At 53.6% G+C, this 21,511-nt stretch overlaps 2 protein-coding genes across 5 annotated transcripts in view; both read right to left on the bottom strand.

Moving 5' to 3' along the window:
- ITGB4 (integrin subunit beta 4) overlaps positions 1 to 15,083 on the bottom strand; it is a 29,036-nt gene extending 13,953 nt beyond the window's left edge. For 2 of the 3 annotated variants that reach the window (XM_085557019.1, XM_085557018.1), the window contains exons 1-22: positions 14,556 to 15,082; positions 10,365 to 10,456; positions 9,910 to 9,992; positions 9,345 to 9,446; positions 8,735 to 8,939; positions 8,151 to 8,247; positions 7,583 to 7,754; positions 6,701 to 6,964; positions 6,248 to 6,337; positions 5,977 to 6,099; positions 5,692 to 5,859; positions 5,358 to 5,434; positions 5,030 to 5,241; positions 4,664 to 4,767; positions 4,439 to 4,537; positions 3,568 to 3,694; positions 3,308 to 3,427; positions 2,725 to 2,831; positions 2,382 to 2,415; positions 820 to 1,002; positions 624 to 727; positions 151 to 209 (exon numbers count right to left, since the gene is read on the bottom strand). In XM_085557019.1, the coding sequence (XP_085413145.1) occupies positions 151 to 209; positions 624 to 727; positions 820 to 1,002; positions 2,382 to 2,415; positions 2,725 to 2,831; positions 3,308 to 3,427; positions 3,568 to 3,694; positions 4,439 to 4,537; positions 4,664 to 4,767; positions 5,030 to 5,241; positions 5,358 to 5,434; positions 5,692 to 5,859; positions 5,977 to 6,099; positions 6,248 to 6,337; positions 6,701 to 6,964; positions 7,583 to 7,754; positions 8,151 to 8,247; positions 8,735 to 8,939; positions 9,345 to 9,446; positions 9,910 to 9,992; positions 10,365 to 10,456; positions 14,556 to 14,614 (2,681 nt within the window). In that variant the 5' untranslated portion in view covers positions 14,615 to 15,082. Of the gene's footprint in view, positions 1 to 150; positions 210 to 623; positions 728 to 819; positions 1,003 to 2,381; positions 2,416 to 2,724; positions 2,832 to 3,307; positions 3,428 to 3,567; positions 3,695 to 4,438; positions 4,538 to 4,663; positions 4,768 to 5,029; positions 5,242 to 5,357; positions 5,435 to 5,691; positions 5,860 to 5,976; positions 6,100 to 6,247; positions 6,338 to 6,700; positions 6,965 to 7,582; positions 7,755 to 8,150; positions 8,248 to 8,734; positions 8,940 to 9,344; positions 9,447 to 9,909; positions 9,993 to 10,364; positions 10,457 to 14,555 lie in introns of all 3 variants that reach the window. The other variant, XM_077787350.2, reaches the window with a different exon arrangement.
- Positions 15,084 to 17,670: 2,587 nt separating this feature from the next.
- Positions 17,671 to 21,511, bottom strand: part of SAP30BP (SAP30 binding protein) — a 31,698-nt gene continuing 27,857 nt past the window's right edge. The window contains exon 11 of one of the 2 annotated variants that reach the window (XM_021541665.4): positions 17,671 to 21,496. In XM_021541665.4, the coding sequence (XP_021397340.1) occupies positions 21,315 to 21,496 (182 nt within the window). In that variant the 3' untranslated portion in view covers positions 17,671 to 21,314. The remainder of the gene's footprint in view (positions 21,497 to 21,511) is intronic. The other variant, XM_021541666.4, reaches the window with a different exon arrangement.

Consider the following 21,511-nt stretch of genomic DNA (forward strand, 5'->3'; position numbering starts at 1 on the left):
CTCTGCTCTGCAGCCCTGGGTGGGTGAAGCACCACACCAGGCTTGTCTCACAGACCACACTTCCTCCCAGCACGGCAGATTTCACACCCCATCATCAGCAGTGCCCTGGGGGAACCCTCTCCTGCAGGAGTCTCTCCCCAACTGACTCACCTGAACTTGGTCTGCTGGACCTTGTGGCAGCCAGGAATGTGCTTGAAAACCTCGTTCAGCTGCAAGGAGCAGGAGGCACAAGAGAGACAGGAGTCACAGTGTATCCCTCACTAGGCAGGATGTGCTGCTCAGTGAGCAGATGCTGTTGCCACAAAACCCAGGAGCCCTCTGACCACCCCAGCCCTCCTCCCTCACCCTCCCACACCAGGTTTCATCCCAGTATACAGCAAGAGGCTGCAAACTGAAGCCAAACAGGAGCTTCAGATCACATGCCCCAAAGTAAGCCCAAAATCTCCATGAGATGCTTTGCCAATTCTTACAATTGTGACCTTAAAAATTGTGTTTTTTCACAAAAGAAGAAAAACTGCTCCTTCCTTTCCATAGCTGTGGGTTCGCAGGGAAGGGGCACTGCCCAGCCCCCTGTGTGGCTGTCCCCAAGGCCACCCCAAGCCCCTTTGTGCCCAGGCTCCTACGTTCTCCTCCACTTCCTTGCGCAGCTGATCGAACTCCCGGGTCTCCGTTTTCATCAGGTTCTGCGTGAAAAGCCGGGCCAGCCTCAGGGACAGCCCGTAGGGAACTGCAAAGAGGAAACCCCCAGATCAAATTCCATCCCTTCCTGGTCAGAGAAACAACCCACCCAGAAGCTGGAAGCAGCACGGGGGCACTCACCGAGGTCCTTGGTGGCAGCGGGGGAGGTGACGCCCTGCTTGTGGACGTTGTTGTGGATCTTCCAGCGGACCGTGTCGCGGCCCTTGAGGGAGCCGCTGCGCACCAGGGGCGTGTCCAGGTGGTCGGAGGACATGAGGCTCTGGCGGAGCATGTAGTGGTCCTCCTTGAAGCCAACGGTGCGACCTGCAGAGCCAGGGTGGGGTCAGAGCCTGGGCACGCCGCCAGCCAGCAGCTGCCCAGCACCAGAGGTTCTGCTCCGGGCGATGCGGAGGGTTTCCACCACACTGAGGGTGTTGGGATGCGCTGCTATCATGCTGGCATGGTAGTGTGGAGGAAGGGTTTTAGAAAGGCCTTGGGAATGGGAAACTGAGGAAAAGATATATTTATGTATGCTCCACTGTTTCGGGAAAGTTTCACTTCAGCATTTCTCTGTGAACCCCCTTCTCCCCATCCCTGAGCAGTTCCCATTGGATCTGACCCCTGGGGTGATTCTGATGTGCCTAAGCTGGACAGTATCCCCTTTGTTTAGACCTTATCTCTTCATTTTGCTGTATAAAACTGTATCTGGGCAATAGCCCAGGGCCTTAGGTCCCTGCTATGGTTCAGGCAATACAATCTCTCTGGACAAGCATACCATTGGTCTCTCTTGGTCTCTTTATCTCGAATTCTTGCGGCGACCGAGGCAACGCCGGAGCTCGGACCGTGCTAACCCACACGCTGCCTGGTGAGCCCAGGGCAGCGGGACTGCGGCAAACCCCGGCCCCGGAGGGGTCCCGGGGGGCTGGGGAGGGACGGGGGACAGCAGCAAGTGACCCCCCAAAGCCGCAGGGATGTCAGCAGGGGAGTGGGATGGATGAGCAGGGAGAACACGTCTCACCAGCTAAGCATCACAAGGTCAGGGAGAGGCAGCAGTGGGATTCCCAGCAGGGCATCCCAGGTGTTGGTTTTTTTAGCTTTTACAGAGATGGGGTTAATTGAGAGACATTTGAAATTATTTTATTCTATCAGTCTTGATGAAGGGTGAGACATAAGAGATGTAAAACCCAATGCCATTCTATCAGAAGCTAATTTCTTAGTTATAAAGCTTTATAAATGGTTTTCAGCCTATTAACTTTTACTATAAAATGTTGGTATTACTTGTAACACTAATCACGTATATTTTTACCCCACATAACCTTGCTACCATCTATCTTTCACAGTTCTAATTTTCTAAAATATTTTGTCTTTTTATAAAGCCATATTTTGAAACTTATTTCTAGTTCAATCTCTCTCTCAACAATGTCATCTCTATTCCATAGCCTTCCTAACTCAACACACCTTATCTCAGTATTTGCATACAGATATATTTTGAAAATCTTTTATGAATCCACTTCTCACACCAGGGTGTGGGGCAGGGAAGAAGTGTGGATCACGACTCCTTGGCTCAGGCTCTCTGCTAGAAGCCTTCTCCCTGATCCACCTCTGCAGCTCAGAGAGGAGGGATGCTCACCCCAGCACACCCCAAAAGCCAGGAAGGCAGTGCACCCCCCAGAACCCTTCCCCCCAAGACCAGGGGCTGGTACCTCGTGCACAGCAGGGAAGCAGGGCCAGGCAAGCCTAGAAAACAAATGGTCAGAGACAAAAAATCACTTTGTGGCCAAAGACAAAACCCCTCCAAGTCTCCATCAGGGAGGATCCACATCAGCAGGGATGTGTGGGCAGTGGGTGGAGTGGGCTCTCAACCTGATTTTAGTTAGATGGGGGAAAGCTGACTAAAATTTCACCAGCAGCTCATGTTGGCAACAGCCATGAGAATCCACCGTGAATCTGGCCATGCTGGAGGCTGGGTGAATTCTGGAAATTTGCCATGTTTTTGGCCATATCTGGTTCTCTCCCTAGGCTGGGGAAGCCACCTGAGGTACTCACCTTGCAGCAGGCACAGAACTTCCAGCAGAGCAGGAGCAGCAACCCCAGAAGCAGGATGAGGAAGATGAGCAGTGGGATGAGCCAGAGGAAGCTTCCAGGTGGGCACTCTGCAAGTGACAGCAACGTCAGTGCCAGGCATCAGCCCCGTGTGAGATGTGCAGGGAGGGAGGGAGCAGGGAGGGGAAAGCTGGACCACAGCTCTCTGAGGGATGGAGCAGCCCAGTTAACCTCGGCACAATGAGAAATGCTGTTCAGGGAGGGCTATCACACCTCTGCTCACACCCAGCCATACCAAAGGGCTGCAGCACCTTGCAGCAATCCCTGCCCATGGCAGCAGGGGAAAGGCTCTGATCTCTGAATGTCTCTCTGAGGGTGCCACGTTCCACCCCTTGCAGTTCATGGGACAGACAGTGTCACCCACCCGTGTCACACAGCAAGGTGGGCAAGGAGGAGCTGCTTGCAGCTGACCCTGCCCAGGGGCACAGCAAAGGGACCAAGCAGGGACTGGGGGCACCGTGGAGTTGGTCACTCTGATCCAGATCCCAGGCTGGACATCCCCTGCTCCTCCCAGGGCCCTGCTCACCTTTCTTCTTCTGCACACGGACAGTGGTGTTGGGGAGGACACTGGGGTCTCCCTCCAGGGTGTAGTGGTAGGTGCAGTCATCATCCTCATCCTGGAAGGAGCAGTACTCGCCAGCCTCGTCTGTGGGGAGAGGGGACATGGTTGTGAAGTCACCAGGGCCAGGAAAGACTTGGGGAGCAGCCCTACGTGCACACCCACACGGAGCAGAGCACACAGGGGACACCACATGTGGCTGTGCCCAGCTCTGCCTGTCCCGTTACCTTTCTTCAGCTCCTCCACCATCTGGACCTGGAGGTGGCAGGAGCTGCAGTTCCCTTTCAGGTTGCCTGTCCCCCAGGTCTGGCAGCGGACACAGTCCCGGATGCTCTCACAGACAGCCTGGAAGCCCTGGGCAGAGGTGGGTGGCATGGTCAGGGACACCCCAGGAGTGAGGGAGGACACAGCCTCTGAAAGGCAGAGCTGGAGAGGCAGCTCCTCATCCCAGAGTCAGGGCAAGGTCCAGGCCAAAAAGAGAAATCACAGAGAACAAGCAGCTAATGAAGGATTTGTAAGCCCAGTTATAAATCCTTCAGGATCTCTTATACCAACAGCCTGCATTTGGGCAGCAATTAGATCTTCTCCAAGGGTTTCAGTGGCCTTTCCAAAACATGATCAAGACAGCTTTCTCCATCTCTATTGTGGGATTAGCCCATGTTTGTCAATGGGGAAATAGAGTGCATTCAAGGCCAGGTTGGGTGGAGCCCTGAGCAACTCGATCTAGTGGAAGGCATCCTGGTCCATGGCAGGAGAGTTGGAATGAGATAAGGTTTAAGGTCCCTTCCAATCCAAACCAGTCTGTGATTCCATGAAATTATTTTTTTCCCAGTCTTGAGGCAAATCAGAACAAGTCACAAGCTGAGCTTCAAACCAGGGTGCAGATAAATACAGACAGTCTCTCAGTAGTTGCTGCTGGTGAACAGGATGGCAAAGAAAGGCTATGGCTACAAAGCAGCTCCCATGCCAGAGCATTTCTGGCCACAGGACAGTTGAGACAAACCCTTGCTCAAGATTTTGCTCCCAACTGAGATGTACCTTTGTCTCTGCTTTGCCTTTCTTCCCTGGAGGAATGAGTGATAACTCAGAGGAACTCACCAGAGAGTAGCTGATTTCACAGGTGGAGCTGGTGTACAGTGAAGCCATGTCACAGATGCATCTGCCACATTCACACCTCCCGTGGTTATTGCAAATGCCCTGGGAGAGAAGAGGTGACAGCCTGAGAGCTGCACTGGGAGTCAGCAAGGCACCTCAGCGACCTGGAGATTCCAGCACTGGGGCAGCCCTGCCTGGAGCAGCTGGGGAGGGCAGGGCAGGACCTACCCCTCGGCTGTCGATGCAGGTGTCGTTGCTGGTGGGACATTCACAGCCCGGGCCCTCCCAGCCGCTCTCACACACGCAGGCACCCCTGGAGCAGCGGCCACGATCTGCAGGGAGAGCAGGGATTGCCCGAGTTGCAGTGCTGAGCCATCCCCCCAGCCCTGTCTGGGGCTCCCCCCCTTTCTTTGGGGTGCACAGGGGCTTTATGAAGTGCAGAGGGGCTGCAAACACACCCCACAGCATCCTCCCTGCACCTCTACACCCGCAGAGTCCCTGCAGCCCATCACTGGTCACTCAAACCCCACCAGGACGCCCTGTGTGTGCCACCAGCCCAGCACATCCATCGCCCAGCCCCGGGGGTGCTCTCACCGTTGCAGAGGAAGCCGGAGGTGCGCGGGCACTGCAGGACGTCGAACTCGCAGAAGGCGCCGTCGAAGCGCAGGGTCTGCTCCTCGGAGTAGCACTGGCACTTCCCGCACAGGCACTCGCCCCGTCCCGAGCACGGCTCCGCGTCCCCGGGGCGCACGCAGGCTTCGTTGTTGGGGGACGACGCCGGGGAGCAGTCGCACGTGTCCCCTCGCCTGGGCACAGAGATGGTGCTGAGGCGGGCAGCACACAGTGCGGGATGCCCGGGGACAAATGCGTGTCACTGTGGGTCCCTGGCAGGACCAGGGGTGGCTCCGGACACAGTCCTTACCAGCCCGGGTGGCAGATGCACTGTCCGCACACAAAGTTCCCGTGGAAACTGCACTTGGGCGAGTCCAACTCTTGTTGCTGGAAGAGAAAAGAGCCATTGCTGAATGGGCCCAGCTGCCCACAAGACCATTTCAGGCATCAGAAATGCAAGGGCAAAGCTTTGCCCTGAAGACCAAGCTCTACCGCAGGACATCACACCGAGCTGGGAACAGGCATTGATGGAGATCTTGGCCAGGCTGAGCATCACTGAGGGATCCAGCAGGACCAACATTCATCAGCCAACACATCCCCACCCCAGGCTGGCAGCAGGAGGACACCTCTCTGCATGACCCCACCTGTTCACAGGGACACACGTCGCAGATGACAGCAGTTGACACCGTGAGGCTGTCGCTCAGGGACGTGGGTTTCACGTGGATGACTCCTTGCCGGTCCTTCTCGGGGAGGCTGCAGACGTGCTGCCCACCAACGTACTCCAGAGCCTTCACGTGCATGTGGAACTTGCTCTGAAGGAAGGGACACACTGCAGGGATGAGCCAGCTCTGCTGGACCACATCCCAGCTGGACACGGGGAGCCCATCCCCTCACACGTGCCTTCCTTCTGCTGCCATCCGAGGACTTACCACCTTTCCACGGGTGATGTTGAAGGAGCCAGATTCTGTCTTTTGAAATTCCGGGGAGGTGAACTCTGTCTTCAGGGCTCTGGGGGTGAAGTCAGCCCGGATGTCCATCTTGGAGCGGATGCGCTGGGTGCCAGAGGATAAACACAACATTGATTTTCAGCAGTACCCCGTGACCTGCTCCAGAGGGGCCACATCCTGCCCTCCTGCCCACGAGGTGCCCACCCTCTGCCCTCCCTGTGAGCCAAAGTGAAGCTCCAGAGAGCACCGTTACCTCAAAGGCTACGCGGAGCAACTCCACGATGTTGGAAGAGTCTTCCTGGAGCTCCCCGATCTCAGAGATGGGGAAATACTTGTGCAGCTTCTGCAGAGAGACAGGAGTTCCCTGAGGCAAGGCCCTGAGAACCCTCCTCTATCACGGGAGTGGGCTCTGCTTTGAGACCTCCAAATGTCCCTGCCAACCAAAATTACTCCCCAGCTCTGTACCTCCGCTGCTTTACAAGGAGAAACCAACACAGGGAGACCTGTAGAAGCCTGAATTCCTGCACCCAGGAATACACCCCAAGACCTCCCACAGCCTAGAGCAGCCCCCCAGTACAGTGTGGCACCCTCCCAAATACCGAGGTGTTGGTTTAGCACTTGGGGACAAGCGATGGGGAACACTTTCTCCTCAGAGCTGAGCTGAAGCAGAGGCCCTGAAGGAAAGGCAATCCCATGCTCTCCTCACCTCATAGTAGCTGTAGGAGTGGTTTGTGACAGCAAAGATGGGGATGATGTTGTGCTGGCCCAAGAGGCGCACGAGGGTGGGCACCGAGGGATAGTCCTGCTTGGTGTCATACACGTAGGTGCCGTGGCTGTCCAGGTGACACTGCTCGTCGTTCCTCGCCAGGATCCCTGCCAGGACGTTGGTACCATCAGCTTCATAGTGAAAGGCAGACTCGGTGGAGAACACGAGCAGGTGAGTGCTGTCCTTTCTCCAGCCAATCTTATCCTGCAGCCAGGGAGGAGGAGAAGGAACCTTTATCTCTGTGCCTCCCAAACCCCTGTTGCAGCCAGCACTGACAGGAGCTGGAATACCCAAGGGACAAGGCACCACCTGCACCTGGCAGCAAACACAACCAGGCACGTATTCCCCAGGAATCCCAACACCCATCCACACCCCCAAAGCACGGGGTGTCTCCCACCCACCCAGCAGCTCAGTGCCAGGCACATGTGTGTACAGGGGGCAAGCCCACGCTTCCCTGGACGTGTCTGGAGCTGCGCTCATCCCTCAGCCAAGCAGCCAAGCCCAAGTGGGCTCTTTTCCAGGGAGCAGTTTCATCACCGCAGGCGTGGAGGGGGACAGAGCAAAGAGCACACACAGGGTGCCCAGAAAACAGCTCCTTGCTGGGCATCAAACACCAGGACACACATTCTATGAGGCTTAGGGAAAACTGGGAATGCAAAACAGCTTGGCACTGGCAGTGTGTGCCTGGGAGGGCAAAAACCAACTGCAGCTGAGCCAGGGCTCCCTGGCTGCCCTGATAGCTGCCTAGTACACGGCTCTTCTGCTCATCAGTGGGCATCAGGAAGAGCCACTCATTAAAAACACAGCCCTGGCCACCCTCACCTTGCACACAGCTGTCTGCAGGATGGCATCAAAGCCGCCCTCGGGGGCATCCAGGTTGCCGGAGATGCGCTCCTTGCGGAGCTCCTGGCTGAAGTGGTTGATGTTGCTGGTCAGGCGGATGACGTTCTTGAAGGAGAACGGGGAGTCGGCGTTGTGCCAGGGCTCACGCAGCCTAGGAGAGATGGAACCAAGGTCTTGTGTGGAGCAGGAGCCAAGGGATGCTGGGGTGCAAGGAGAGGAGATGTGGGGAGAGTCCCTCAAGGGGAAGTCACGGGGCTGAGCAGCTCAGCCACCAGCACTGAGAGGGAGAAGGGATGAGGGCAGAGATAGAGAAGACAAGATGTGCAGTCTGATGTGGCAGAGCAGAGAAGGCCTGAAAGCAGAGGATGACACTGGCATTGTCACAGTGCTACAGCAAGCCCTGAGGGATGGGGAGACCAGGGAGGACACTGGCGGTGAAGGTAGATGGATGGAGGCTCTTGCACTGCTGACACTGAAAGCCAAGGAGAAACAGAAGGCACTTTCCACTCCTCTACTCCCATCTCGGGGACCTACAGGGCTCACTCACTTTTCGGGTCTCATATCTGTCTGAGGGGATGAGACTTTGTCCACAAACTTGCCGAATCCAATGGTGTAATTGGAAGTCAGGGCTTGCAGGAAGTCCGCTGGGAGGAGAGCAAAGGACACACATAAATAAAGAGATGCCTGTGAGTTCCCTGCTCCAGGGAAAGAAGCACTTTTGTGGGCATTTTATCTGCTGGTGGGCTCTTAGATAAGGTCCCCAAACTGCCATCTTTTAAGATCTTTGGGCTTTTATAGGGCAGAAACCTACACCCCCTTTGGCAGCCCCAAAACTGCAATAGCAGCCAGCAGGTTCAGGATACCAAAGGCCCTGCACAGACCAGCTCAGAGGGGCACCAGCTGGGCTGGAAGGGGAGAGCATGTGAGGATCCCTGCAGGACCAGAGAGACATCCCCACCCTGGGCTGCACAGAGATAATGAGAAACTCTAATTAAAACACCTCTCAGCCCACTGCCAGCTGCAGCCCCCTCTCTGGTGCTGACAGAGGACTCGCAGCCACAGGCAGGAAGGAGCTGCCTGCCTTCATCAGCACAGGAGCAGGCTCCCCTCTTCTCCCAGCTCTGCCCTCACCTAGGTTATGCCCCATGCTTTTGAGGTTGTCCAGATCATCGGACATGGAGTAGGAGAAGTCCATGAGGATGTAGAGATCCACAGGGCTCTCCTTGGGCTGGAAGACATCCATGTTGAAGCTCATCTCCTCGCCAGCCCTCAGCCTCATGTACATGGCCTGGGGAGACACCTGGGTCCTCTGCAGGGACACGTTGATACTGGAATTCTGTGAAGGAGAGTGACATGAAGGGATGGACTCCATCTCCAGCACGGGTGCAATGAAGAGGAGTCAAGGAGCAGGGAGATGTGTGGGAAGTACAAATGCAAGGATGAGCACATCCTCCTCCCTCATGTACTGTCCAACAGCCTTCCCCACACCCACTCGTGCCCAGCCAGGCACCTCCTCCAGAGGGATGTGAGCATTTTGCTTACATCTGCTTTGTCTGCAAAGACACCCTAGCCTGGATCAGGGCCAGTGGCCCACAGGCCCACCAGCTAGCAAAGGCACTGCTTTCGAGTAGACCCTACATAAATAGCAATCTGGGCTTTGTATTCTTCCTGCTGAGGAGCCTGGAGAAGAGTGAAGGACCCCTCGGGAGAGGCGAGTGTGGGCTGTGTCCCCAGCACTCACCTTCAGTGTCCTCATCTCCCCCTGGGTGTATACGATGCTGGCCTCGCCGCAGCCGGAGCGCAGCAGGTTCTCCCGCAGGTCACAGCGCGGCTCCTCAAAGCTCTGCCAGGGAGCAAGAGCAGCATCAGAGCCACAGAAAGCACCAGATCCACTGGGAAAGGGGGAAATACACGGGGCAGGAAGCAGGATCCTGTGCCTAGAGCATTATGAACCTTCGAGAGCAGTAGCGGAGAGATGGGAACGAGTCTCACACAGAACCACCAGCTGAAATGTGGCCACCGGTGAGTTACTGGGTTGTGTGAGCTAAAATTCTTCCTCCATCCCTTGCACACACTGTTTGTGGCACACTGACATTTTCTGATAAACCCCTGTTGTGCTGCAATTCTGCCCTGGACTCCCCTCCCTGCTCATGTTCCACACCAAAAGGAAATCCACATTGCAACAGCCTTTCCCATCCAGAAGAGAAGCTGCCCCTGCTCTTGTGTCCCTGTCCCACTGAGGGTGGGGGGATCCCTCCACCAGCAGGGTGGGAAGAGGAGCCCCAGGCTGCCCTGCAAGGTCTCACCTCGTCGGTGCAGAAGGAGCAGTCCTTATCCACCCGGATGCACTCGGTGCAGCTCTTTGCCCGAGACAGCACACAGCGGTTGTCTGCCAGGAGAGATCAGGGCATCAGGGATGGGGAAAACAAAGGGAGCTGTGGGAGGCCGTGAGAAAGGCTGATCCCATGGGAAAATTGAGGTTTTGCCTGGTTAGTGGAAACTGGCAGCAAAACAGCAGCAGGGTAGCATGGGAGGATCTTCAAAACTGGGGAGATGGAAAACAGCAGGAAAAGCACGCAGCACATGCTGTCCCCATGAAGACTGGTGTTTCTGGAGCCCAGCACAGGTACACACAGTCCCCAAGGTGTTTCTGGAGCCCAGCACAGGTACACACACTCCCCAAGGTGTTTCTGGAGCCCAGGACAGGTACCCACAGTCCCCAAAGGGAGCTGGCAGGCAGGGCTACCACAGCTCCACTCACTTTTGCTCCATTGGCAGACACCGGTGGCGCAGAGCAGGGACAGGAGGAGCAGCCTGGCACACGCCCCTGGCAGCACATTCATCCTCTTCCTCCTGAAATAAAGGCATTACTACACTGCAGAGAGCCAAGAGGTGGAATGGACCTGGATATGACCAGGGCAGCTCCCACAGAGCCCCTTCCCAGCCCTCACATCCTGGGCTGGAAACAATTGCTGAGCTCGGCAGGGCAGGGCACAAAAGCAAAGCCAAGGATGGTTTGTCTTCTGCTCAGACATCTGCAAAAGGCTCAAAATTCCCAGAAATGCCACCCCTGTGCCTAGAGTTGGTGTGCACAGCTTGACATGAGGGGTTGCTGCAGGCAGCTGGAGCACAGGAGGCTCCCAGAGAGAGCCCAGCACCATCCATGTGTGTGAGCACTGACAGGGCCAAAACATTGCTTTTCCTGGCATGTTCAGGATAAAAAAAAAAAAGGAAAACAAAGTGACAGTCCACAGCTCTCCTCAAAAGCAACACTGACCCCTCCCTTCAGCTATTTCCTATCACACTAAGAGTTTCCAGGATGGTCAAGCCAACAATAAAGAGAGGGTGAGGCCTTGGGAAATGCCAGACTTGGAGTTTTGGAGTTGTTGAATGAATCTGTGGTTTTGAGAGCCTGGCAGATCCCCTTGGTCCTGTCCAGGGCAGCAGGACCCCTTGATGGACCCAGAGGTCAAATCCCAAACAGAGTGAACCATTCTCCCCGCACCACACGTGACTGAGAAAACTCAGTGCCATGCAGAAGTCAGCATTTGGATGTGGTAAACAGAAGGCACAAAGCTGGAACTCGAGTTCTGCAGCTGCTGTGCTAGAGGCTCATCCTTGCACCCAGCAGGGCAAGTGAGAGCAGTCAAGGAAAAAATAACAGTGTAAAGACACCATTAAACCATCTCCTTCCTGGTAGATGCAATTGTGAAATATAAAATGTGAATGGATTGTCTTATAGCTTCTTGCTGTGTCAGCCCTGACTCTAAAATGAAAAGAATGTGAAAACCACTTAAAACAGGGAAAGGAAACAGGAAAAGTTGTTGCAGGCAGTAATGATGTCCAAGTTCCCTGAGGGACATCCAGCACAGAGCAGTCACACAGAGACTCAGCCACTCACAGCCTGGCTTGGGCTGCAGGGAAACCCCTGGAAAAGCCCAGCCTGGTCCCAGCAGCACCAGATCACACTTGGCCTCTGCAGCCAGGGGAATACATTGAATTGTTGTGACACAGGGCTCAACCAAGCCAGCATCGCCACCACAGGACATCGCTGTGGCCTCGTGTGAGAGGCACTGGGTACACAGGCAGCAACCAACGTGACACTGGCATCTATTCATCCTGCCAGCTGTGCCCAGAGGGATTTTCCTCAGCCATTAATGCCCAGTGGCTAAAAATGAAACTCAGGAGCCTCAGGGCAGTGTCTCTGCAGGGACACCCTGGGAAGCTTTGCTGCTCCTCAGCACCTGGAGCCAATGTGCTGTTTTTCCAATGAGCTGCTTGTCCTATGGTTAAAGGTGCCAGTTGAGCAAGAAGCTCCTCTGCTTCCCTCCCTGCCACACTGACAGCCAGCCCATGTCCCCAGTCGGGCCCTTTGCAGGTTTGGCTTTGGGTGGTCCCTGTCCCCCAAATTCCAGCTGCAGCGCTGGCTCTGAGGCCAGCATTCCTCACCTGGGACATGCCCGTGACTCCTTCAGGGACAGTCCTCACACCAGCACCCACTGGCAAATATTGTGTCCCTTGCTACCAACACAGGCAGATTTTGAAGCCCTTTTCCCCTCGCTCTGCCCAGCCCAGGACAGTGCTACAGGGATGTGAGGAGGTGCCAGTTAGCTGAAAGGGTAGAGAAGAAATCCTCAGAGCCCATGGAAGGAGAACACAGTTGAAAACATCAGCTGAGCACCCAGCAAATCCCATCTCCCACCATGGCAAGGGCCACAAGGAAAGAATTGAGTATGAGACCAGACTGCTCAGCTCATGAGGACCTAATGCCTCTTCCCTTAATCACCAATTAGGAAAAAGTCACCAAACAACGGAGGGACACACCCTGGGCCTCAGGCACATAAACTGCCATCATGTCTTTTCAAGTGCTGAGATAAAAGGCCATAAAATCCTGCTCAATATTAACGTTCTGTTGCCCTGTGAGCCACCAACCTTCAAGGATTTTGCTGGGCAGATGCCAGCCTGCTGGGTGCTGGTGGCACAGAGCATGGCCACTGAGGAATGCAGCCTGCAATATTCAAGCAAAAATATGGGAGTGGCCACCCCTTACTTTCAGAAGTGTCCTCTGAAAAGGAAAATGCCACTTCCACTTCAGGAAAGCTGCAGGATTTGGTTGGGTTTTCATGACAACAACAACAACAACAACAAAATCTGTTCAGTTGTGCAAAAACAAGGAGAAAGGCAGAGCAGGTCCTGGCTGCACATAAACTTCCTACTGTTTCCCAGATTTGCTCCAGCATTTCCTCCTGGTCTCCTCTTGCTCCCCCAGCCTTTGCCCTGCCCCTCAGCATGGCCAACAAACCTGCTCCAGGAATATGCCAAGAGCCCTGAGTCTGGAGAAGCTGGGGCTAGCCACCTCATCCCCAAAAACTCAGGCAATGCTCCAACTGGTGCAATGGGACAGAGAACAGGGTTGGAAGGGCAGATGGGGGAGAGGGAGCAAGGAGCAGGTTGTGATGAGCAACAGCAGGAGCCTGGTCCCAGCTGCTACGTGGGAGAACCGGCAGGTTGGGAGGTGGGAGCAGGAAAGTGAGGGAGATGCTCAAAGCAAGTTCCCAAGCACAGCCTTTCCTCTCTTGGGTGGGAATTTCTCTTTGCACGGCTGCAGCCACGGGGGCTGTGTGGGGACTGGCCCTGGTCCATGGCATCAAGGACCTTCCACGTGTCTGTGTGTGCTGAGGATGGGCAGTGTAGCCACAGCCCAGGGGATCAGGGACACAGCTCATGTTCTCTCCCCTGCACATGTGGTGGCACAGAGCTGCTGGGACCATGCTCCAGAACTTGGAAATTATCAAGCCAAACTCCCCCAAACTACCAAAACTCAACCCACAAACCAAATAATATCTTACACACAAAATCCTACTCTTGTTTTGTTTGCCTTCCCCATCCATTCCCCCTCCTTCCTCAGGTGTGCTCCTGCAGCTGGGGCAACTCCATGTGAGTGTTTCCATTTGCTGTTTTCAGCTCCCAGGTTGAGTTCCAGACCCCAGACATTGCCCTCAGCACCCTCCAGCCAGGGACAAAACACAGCAGGGCCCAGCCTGGGCACCCACATGGAGCTGCTTGGTGGCCAACACCCCCCATGCCGTGAAGGGCTGGGGGCTGTGCCACCATCTCCTCCTGCTGCTCCAGAGCTCGGGCAGGGGGGAACCTCAAGGAGCAGAGGCAGGAACGGCAGGACCGTGCCTGGAGCCTGCCCAAACACCAGCACAGCCCCAGAACCCTCCATGTGCTCTTCCTGCCACTTCTGTGCTCCTTTGGCCCCACAAGACACTTCTTCCCTTCCCTGGGTGCTCCTCATCCCCCTTTCCCCCACGCACCCAGTCAGCCCCCTCATACCAACCCTCCCGTCCGTTTCAGATTCACCAATTTGCAAATACCCCCAACACCTGCAGCTCAGCAAAGCCCACCCTGAACCTCCCACTCTCTCCCGGCCTTTCCCTCCGGGAACCTCCCTTCCCTGGCAGGGAAAACAGCCCCGGTGGGTCCCGCGGGTCGGAGACCCCCACAGCCCGCCTGGCCTCGCACACTTCCACCCCTGAAAGCTTTCCCTGGGTGCCAGCCCCGAGGCACCACAGCCTTTCCCCCGGGACTGGGCAAACCCTGGAACTCCAGCACTGTTCCCAAAGGGCTCTGCTCTGTCGTTCCCCCCGCGGCACCCCCGCACCGCTCCGGGACCCCCACCCAAATACCCGCGGACACAAACCCGGACCCGTGCAGCCCCCAAAGCCCTGCCCGCTGACGAGGGTGGCTTTTCCCAGGCAGCCCAGAGGCACCGGACGGTGTCCGACAGCCAAAAATCCAGGGAAAACCAGAGGGAACAGGCGGGCAGGAGCGAGCCCCGCGCTCCGTGTCCTGCCCACCTGCCCGCGCGTTAATTCACTGCCCGCTTCATCCACGCAGCACAGTTCAAGCGAGAGCTGCAGAGCACAGATGAATTAATTCCACAAACCTCATTAGCGCTGGGTCTGACTCAGAGTCCAAATCCTCTGCCGAATAACAGGCACGCATACACCAAGCCAAGAAATTCTTCCGAAGGCACAGGGGGAACGTGCTGCGTGCGACTTGATTTCCAGCTTTGGGCTTTTATTTCCTTTTTTTTTTTTTCTTCTTTCTCTCTCCTCTCTATTTTGTATCCCTGTTCTCTTTCCGGTTAAATGTCAAGTCCCGGTCCGGCGGGGAGTGCAGCCAGCCCGCGATCCCACATAACTCCCTGCGGCTCCCCGTCCCCTTAGTCAAAAATCCACTTTGTTCTCAATGCCCGCGCTGCCGCCTCGCCCTCCCGAGGGGCTGGCAGGGAGGAAAGGTGGGAGCTGCGATCAGTGAGATGGGATCCCAGGTGAGGAGAAGTTTTATCCCAGCTGGGAGGGCTGGGAATGACGCAGGGCTGGCATTCACCGCTCCCTCGCACACCTGGCCGGGCAGGCACAGCCCTCCGGACCCTCCCACCATCCCAAGGAAGAACCATCCCACAGGAAAAGGGCTGAGCGGCGGTGGGAAGGAGCCCGGAGGGGCTGCTCGCCTTCGTCTGCCTGCTCAGGGCAGACTGAGGGAGCTCCCCGACCTCCCGGGGCAGGGGTTTCTCCTCCCAGTTTCCCCCTGGCACGACTGGGAGGTGTCACCCTCAGAACTCAGGTGACTCCTTGCTGGAATGCCAGGGAAATTCCTGCCCCGGCAGCCCGCAGATGCCGAGCCCAGCCTCGGTGCTTTGCATGCAGAGAGAATGGATCGGCATCCTGCTTTATCCAGGGCATGGGCACAGCAAAGCACTCCTCACCTACAGTAAATCTGCCTCAAGAGTCAGTGCAACCCCTTGTAGCACCATGAATGATTCCCACCCACACCTGCATCCCACCATGGCCCAGTGAGCAGCAATCCCACAGCTGATTCCAGCCCTTCTGCTGAGCTGGATCCAAAATCCCTTCCCCAGTCCAAAGAACAGCAGGGGAGGGTTTAGAGTTCAGGTGAGGCTGTTTTGCTGTCCACAACACCCTTTTGGTTTAGAGTCTGGGGTTGGCCACGGCTCAGAACCACTCAGAGTTTCCACAGAGCAGAGCACACACGTCCTGGAGCAGATGCAATGGCAAAAGCTGGATTTTGGCCCCTGATAGATCTTCACAAGGAAAACTGCATCCCCTGAGCTTCAACGCAAACAATAGCAACAGCCAGATGGGAAAATGGCACATTTCCTGCCTATGAGCAGGGCAATTTTGCCCTCCTTGTTCTCAATGTGGCATTTCAGAGGCTGCTGCTCTCCTGAACTGATTGAAAGATGAGGAGCAGAATTCCTTTCACTACAAGAAATTAGGAAGCTCAAGTTAATATATGCAAACTGCCTTAGCCCCAGGATAAAGGAGGATGTGCCTGTGCCATTAAAAACTACAGCAAATGGGAAACAGGCAGGGGTGCAGGGGAAGATGGCCCGGGCAGTTTAAATCTGGTATTTCTGAGTTTCCCAACACATAACTTGGCAACTCCAGTCCTTTTGGAGATGAGATTTCCTAGAGCTCAATAAAGGTTCTGAAAATGAAGGAGGTTTGTTGTTAGTTTTTTTTTTGTTTTTTTTTTTAACATATCAAGACAGTGACTGCAACATGAGAGCTGGGACATGGGATAAAATAAAGGCAGAGCAGGACCAGGCTGTGAGTGCTGATGCTTGAGCTGCTGGTGAAGAGCAGATCCTTCCCACGAAGGGGCTGAAGGCAGAGGGCCCTGCTCTGCCTCAGGAGCCACAGCTGCAGCAGATGTTGAACACTGCAGATGAATTAAAACTGGGCTTCAGTTCCTAAGATGGGAGGGGAGCTTGTGCTGATGCTCACAGATGTGTCTGGTCACCTCACCTGGCCCTGTCCACCAGCAGCTCCCACCAGCCCCACCCCACCTCCCACTGCTGCAATTTCCCTCTTCGAGGTAAGCAATGCTGCCACTGCAGTTGAAAAAGCCAATTTAGGCTTCAAGAAGCATTGTGATAAAAAACCCAGTTATTTTAGTGATGGATCCCTAACAGGAATCCTGAAGCCAACCAGAAAAGCTCATGAGCACCCACCTTCCACAATACTCGGTGTCCTGACTTTCCAGGTGTCCTCCTTTCTCCATCTGAGCTGGAGAACGTTTATGTTGCCCCCTGTAAAGGATCTCTGGTGTCACCTGCAGACCCTGACAGCCCCAGGGCTTCCTGACACCCTCTGCCTGCCCTTCATCCCTGCAGCATTGAGCAGCAAGGAGGAACCAGCTCCCTTCTGCCTTTCCAGCTGTGAGGAGAAGCCCAGTTGCTCCCTCTGGGTGCTGCCAGAAGAGCTCAAGATACCAATTTTGCACCTTTTTTTTTTGAAACACATCCCCCCAGCACCTAAAAGAGCCCAAGCCCACAGAACATGAGTTTTCCCAGAGGTGTAATTGGGCTGCTTTTACATTTGCAGGGCTGATAAAGGTACATTTTCCAATACAAAGGCAAGTTCACCACCAAATTTTTAGGGCAAAAAATCAGAGAGGTATTAGAATTTTTCTGTAAATACTTATGAGAATATAAAAGGTTTTAACTTCATCTTGGATTAAAAAAAAAAAAAATTAAAAGGTTGTTTAATGAGTTATCTTTCAGGCAACTTCTCCAAATTACTTCCACCAGGGAAGAACACCAGGTGAACTCAAGTTCTTGCCTTGGATCCATACCTTGCTCTCCCTGCCTGCTGGATCAGGCTTTTGTCACACAAATTTGCTGTTTTTAAGAACAGAGAGCAGGGACTTCAGAGGCAGGGTGAGCAGATTTCAGTGCAGATGGCTCCACCACAGCTCACAGCCACATCTGTGATGAATCTCGCATTTATAAATCAGCGATTCTGCGGTGGCAATGTGGCCTAGAAATTTTTGCCCTAGGAGGAAAAACATGTAGTTTTATAGTTCACATGAAATTATTGCTCTCTCTGCTGACTACCAGTCCGAGTGCCAATTACTGATAATTACAAGTGATTGCAGGGTTAATTATTTTCTTCTCTTTTTTAATGCCACGCCAGCTTGCAACAGAGCCTTTCTTCTTTCTGTCCTGCCACCACAGCATGCCTGGAGACAGCTTTGGGGTTTTTTCTAGGTCTTTATTGCACAGTTACAGCCAAAATCCTGCTGGTTGGAGCACATCCATCTCCTTTATAAATTCTGTAACAACACACATTACTAAAAGAAAAATAAAACACTTAATACCATCACTGCCCTGTACACTGTAGTGACAATATCCTGCTATGTGGCTTGAATAAAAGGAATATGTAATAATGTATTATTAATGTACATTTAATTTATTGCACTAAATGATGCTTAATATAATTCCCTGTTCAATTAAAAATGCCAGATGAAATCCTGCCATATTTTCTCCATCAGCTTTTCTCCCAAGGCAGTATTATCTACACATGCCCCCTGTTTTCCAGTAGATGTTCCTTGTCATGAACATGTTCCTAAAGGAAAATCACTCTGATGAACATCCTCGATGAACATTTGCCTCTGGGACAGACTGGCAGCAAGAGGGAAGTGGGAACACCAGAGGGAAACATCAGTAAAGGATCCAGGATACAGCCTCAGCCTGGGGGACAATCCTGTCACCCATTTGGGGACAGCAGGGCGTCCCAGGGGTCCCTCAGCTCCTCACCCACCTGCCAGAGGCTGAGCACACACTGATGTCTTCCATGCAAAACCTTTTTCAGAGCTCTGCTGTTTACCAGCAACACGGAGCACGAGCCCGGCCCCAGCCAAAGAAAAAACTTCAAATAAACAAAGACCAACTATTGGAAGTCATTGGTGTCCATGGTTCTCGCTTAGAACAAAAGGAAGGAAGTGGAATATAAACAGTCAGAGGAACAGCAGTGCAAGGCTCAGAGGTGAAAAACTTCTCCTGCAGGAATGTGGTGAGGTAAATGTTCCTCCCAAAGGGAAGAGGAGACTTTGGTGGAACTTTATTGCCCTTTCAGACAGTCTTGAGCCTCCCCAGCAATTTATTTATCTGAACATTTAACATCAGAGAGTCTTGTGGAGGCCTGCTGAGAAGATCTATATTTCTCATTCCCACTCTGGAGATATTCCAGAACTGTCTGGACACAACCCTGTGCCAAGTGCTCCAGGAAAAACTGCTTGAGCAGGGAGACTGGGCCACTGCAGTCCCTCCCAGCCTCACCCATCCTGTGATTCCCTGCAGGTACCAACTCTGGGCTCTCCTGGGCTCACACCATTCCCCCAGAATGAGCAGCTTGTACCCTTTGATGACTCTCTGGGCAAATTACAAAGCCCACCTGTTTGAGGGGCTTCACAGGAGCTGATTTCTCCCCTGCAATGGAGAAGAGCTGGAAAGGAGCTCGTGCAGCTGTTGGCTGCAGCCATCACCTCCCTCACTGCTGGAGCTGTCATCAGCAAAGCCCTGGCATGGCCCAAAGCCTTGGCAAGGAAGACTCTTGCTTTCATTTTTTGTTCATCTCAGTGCATAACTCCCCTAAACAAGACAGTGCAGCAGCAATCCAACTAAAACATAGCTTCAGGTGCTCCCATTCCACGGTTTGAGGTGGGGCTGGCAAGGGCTGCCCTCCCCACCTGCTCCCTCGGCCCAGCGAGACAGAAAATAAAAGCCAGTCCTGAACACACAAAATCCCTTCCCACACCAGCATCAAAGCAGGGCAGATCTCTAAAGCACAACAAGCAAATAGGAGAGAAAATCAACACCTCCGGGCATGGAGGTGGAAGAAAAGACTTCAGAAGAGAGAGGGAGAGCAGAACCAACTCTGCCAAGGATGACTTCATTACTGCAGCTCTCCTGCCTCTGCTGGGGCAGGGACACAGACTTGAACGTGGAGTTTCAGCTGAGACAAAGCTCCTCCAGCTATGAGACACCCCTGCTTAGGAAGGAGATAGGCAGGGAGAAGCCCTGTGGTGTTCAAGGAGCAGAGACTGCAATTCTTGGACTATGGCATGATGAAAATGGGGCTGGTTTTACTCTCCTGGCTATGGTTAGTATCACTTTGGAAGGAGAGGTAGAAATGCGTATCTACAACTTTCAGTCACAAGTGCAGCCTGAGCAGTCACTGTTGCAGCAGCATGAGGAACTTTTTCTCTGTGTCAGCTCTGAGTTTGCCTCGGGACACACTGGGGCAGCAGGGCCCAGCCGAAGTCCTTGAGGGTTGTTGAGCACCCAGGCACTGACAGCTCAGCAGGTCACTGAGCCCTCAGCTGGACTCACACAGCCAGAGCTCCAAGCAAACCAGTCCCAACTCCTGACTGGGGGCTTCAGGCCATGTTCCCAGGCTAGGAAGGATCCGTTTCCCTCAGGACATCACCCTTGTGTGCCTGATGTTCCCTCCAGCTCCTCTGACTGGCCACAGCAAAGTGCAAGTCATCAACCTGTCCAATCCCATTTTCAGAGCTGGGAAAAAGGCATTTCCCTCAGAACTGCAGTTTCCAACCTGAGTATCCATCTATTACCTCTGATACAACATGCAGGACAAACAAGAGCACTGAGTTATTGGCTGAAATTTTGTTATACAGGGTATCAACCTGTTATTTCTACCTTAAGTCTCCATAAATGCAAAGTCTTGATGAGGAGTGACACAAGCTACATAAAAAACTGAAAGGAAAAAAAGAAAAACCAACCCCAAGCCACTGAATTCCCAGAATCTTACACTTTTGCTGATCTGGCAACCATCTCTCCTATCACTGCTTTATACACTAAGACAAAGAGGCTCTGGGTAGAAATTTAACTAAAGAAATGCAGACACATCAATGACACCAGGGGCTTTTTAAAAAGACTCTTTGATTTTTATACAACAAAATTTTCAACTGAAAATAACTTTTCACAACAGTGGAGCAAGCAGTAACTGCCATGTGTGCATTCACAGAACATCACAAGCTAAGACAAGGATGGACAACATCACAAACAGGATCAAACACTCTCCTCTACTTCTGTCCAACCTCATTCCATGGCAATGGAAGTGTTTTCTGCACAGGTCTTTGCAAGTGAGTTCACAAATCAAACCTCTACAGCTTGAGGGTTCTGCATAGAAATCTCCATCCCTGTGAGATGGTAACAGGATGTTCCAGCACAGTTTCCTCAAGAGTTCCACAGTTTCACATGTGGTCACTAAGATCTACACAGAGAGCACAGGGTACAGGTGTCAGTGCTAGAACAAAGAGTGAGCTCACACTCACTGATGCAGTTTGCTTCAAGTGTCTGCTACACATCTGGACGTGGACACTGAGTGGTTGTCTCTGCTTCAACTCCCTCAGAGCTGAGCTGATTCTGCAGGGAGGCACCTACACAGGCTGCAGGCAGCCCTGGAGCACCACCTGGAACACACAGGGGTAACACTGACAGTCTTTCACTGCTTGCCCTTTTAATTTATTTTCTTTTTCCCCCCTAAACCAAACTTGCAAGTAGGTAAGACCTCAATGCAGTAATTAATAAGCAAACTTTTATAAGCTGACTCCAGATGCCACCTTCCTCCAGCACAACACAGGTAGCCTGGTTCTTCCCCCAGCAAGCAAAGGCAGAGGCATGGTGGTCAGAGGTCCATTCCTGGGGGCACAGAGCTGGCATCCTGCTTCTGCCCCCAGCCTTCCAAAGGGGAACTGTAGGCTGCTTCAAATAATCTTGTCATCTTTTACCAAAGGAGAAATCCACCCTTCCCTTCCAAGGACAATGGCTTCAGTGACAAACAAGTCCAAAACTCCAGGCCCAGCACAGCAGTCACTGCTTGGCCTTTTTTACAATGGTGCCCACAGCTGAGATCACCGTGGTTTTGGAGCCACTGGCACTGGTTGTCACTGTGACAACACCTGGCAGTGTTGCAGTGGTGGTGAGGATGGTGGGCTGAGCTATCGTTGTTACAGGGATGGCAGAGTCCCACTTGCTCTTCCTCTTCTGGGCATCTGTGAATTTGATTA

Source organism: Lonchura striata, chromosome 18 (genome assembly GCF_050655825.1).
Source record: "Lonchura striata isolate lonStrDom1 chromosome 18, ASM5065582v1, whole genome shotgun sequence".
Classification (NCBI taxonomy): domain Eukaryota; kingdom Metazoa; phylum Chordata; class Aves; order Passeriformes; family Estrildidae; genus Lonchura; species Lonchura striata.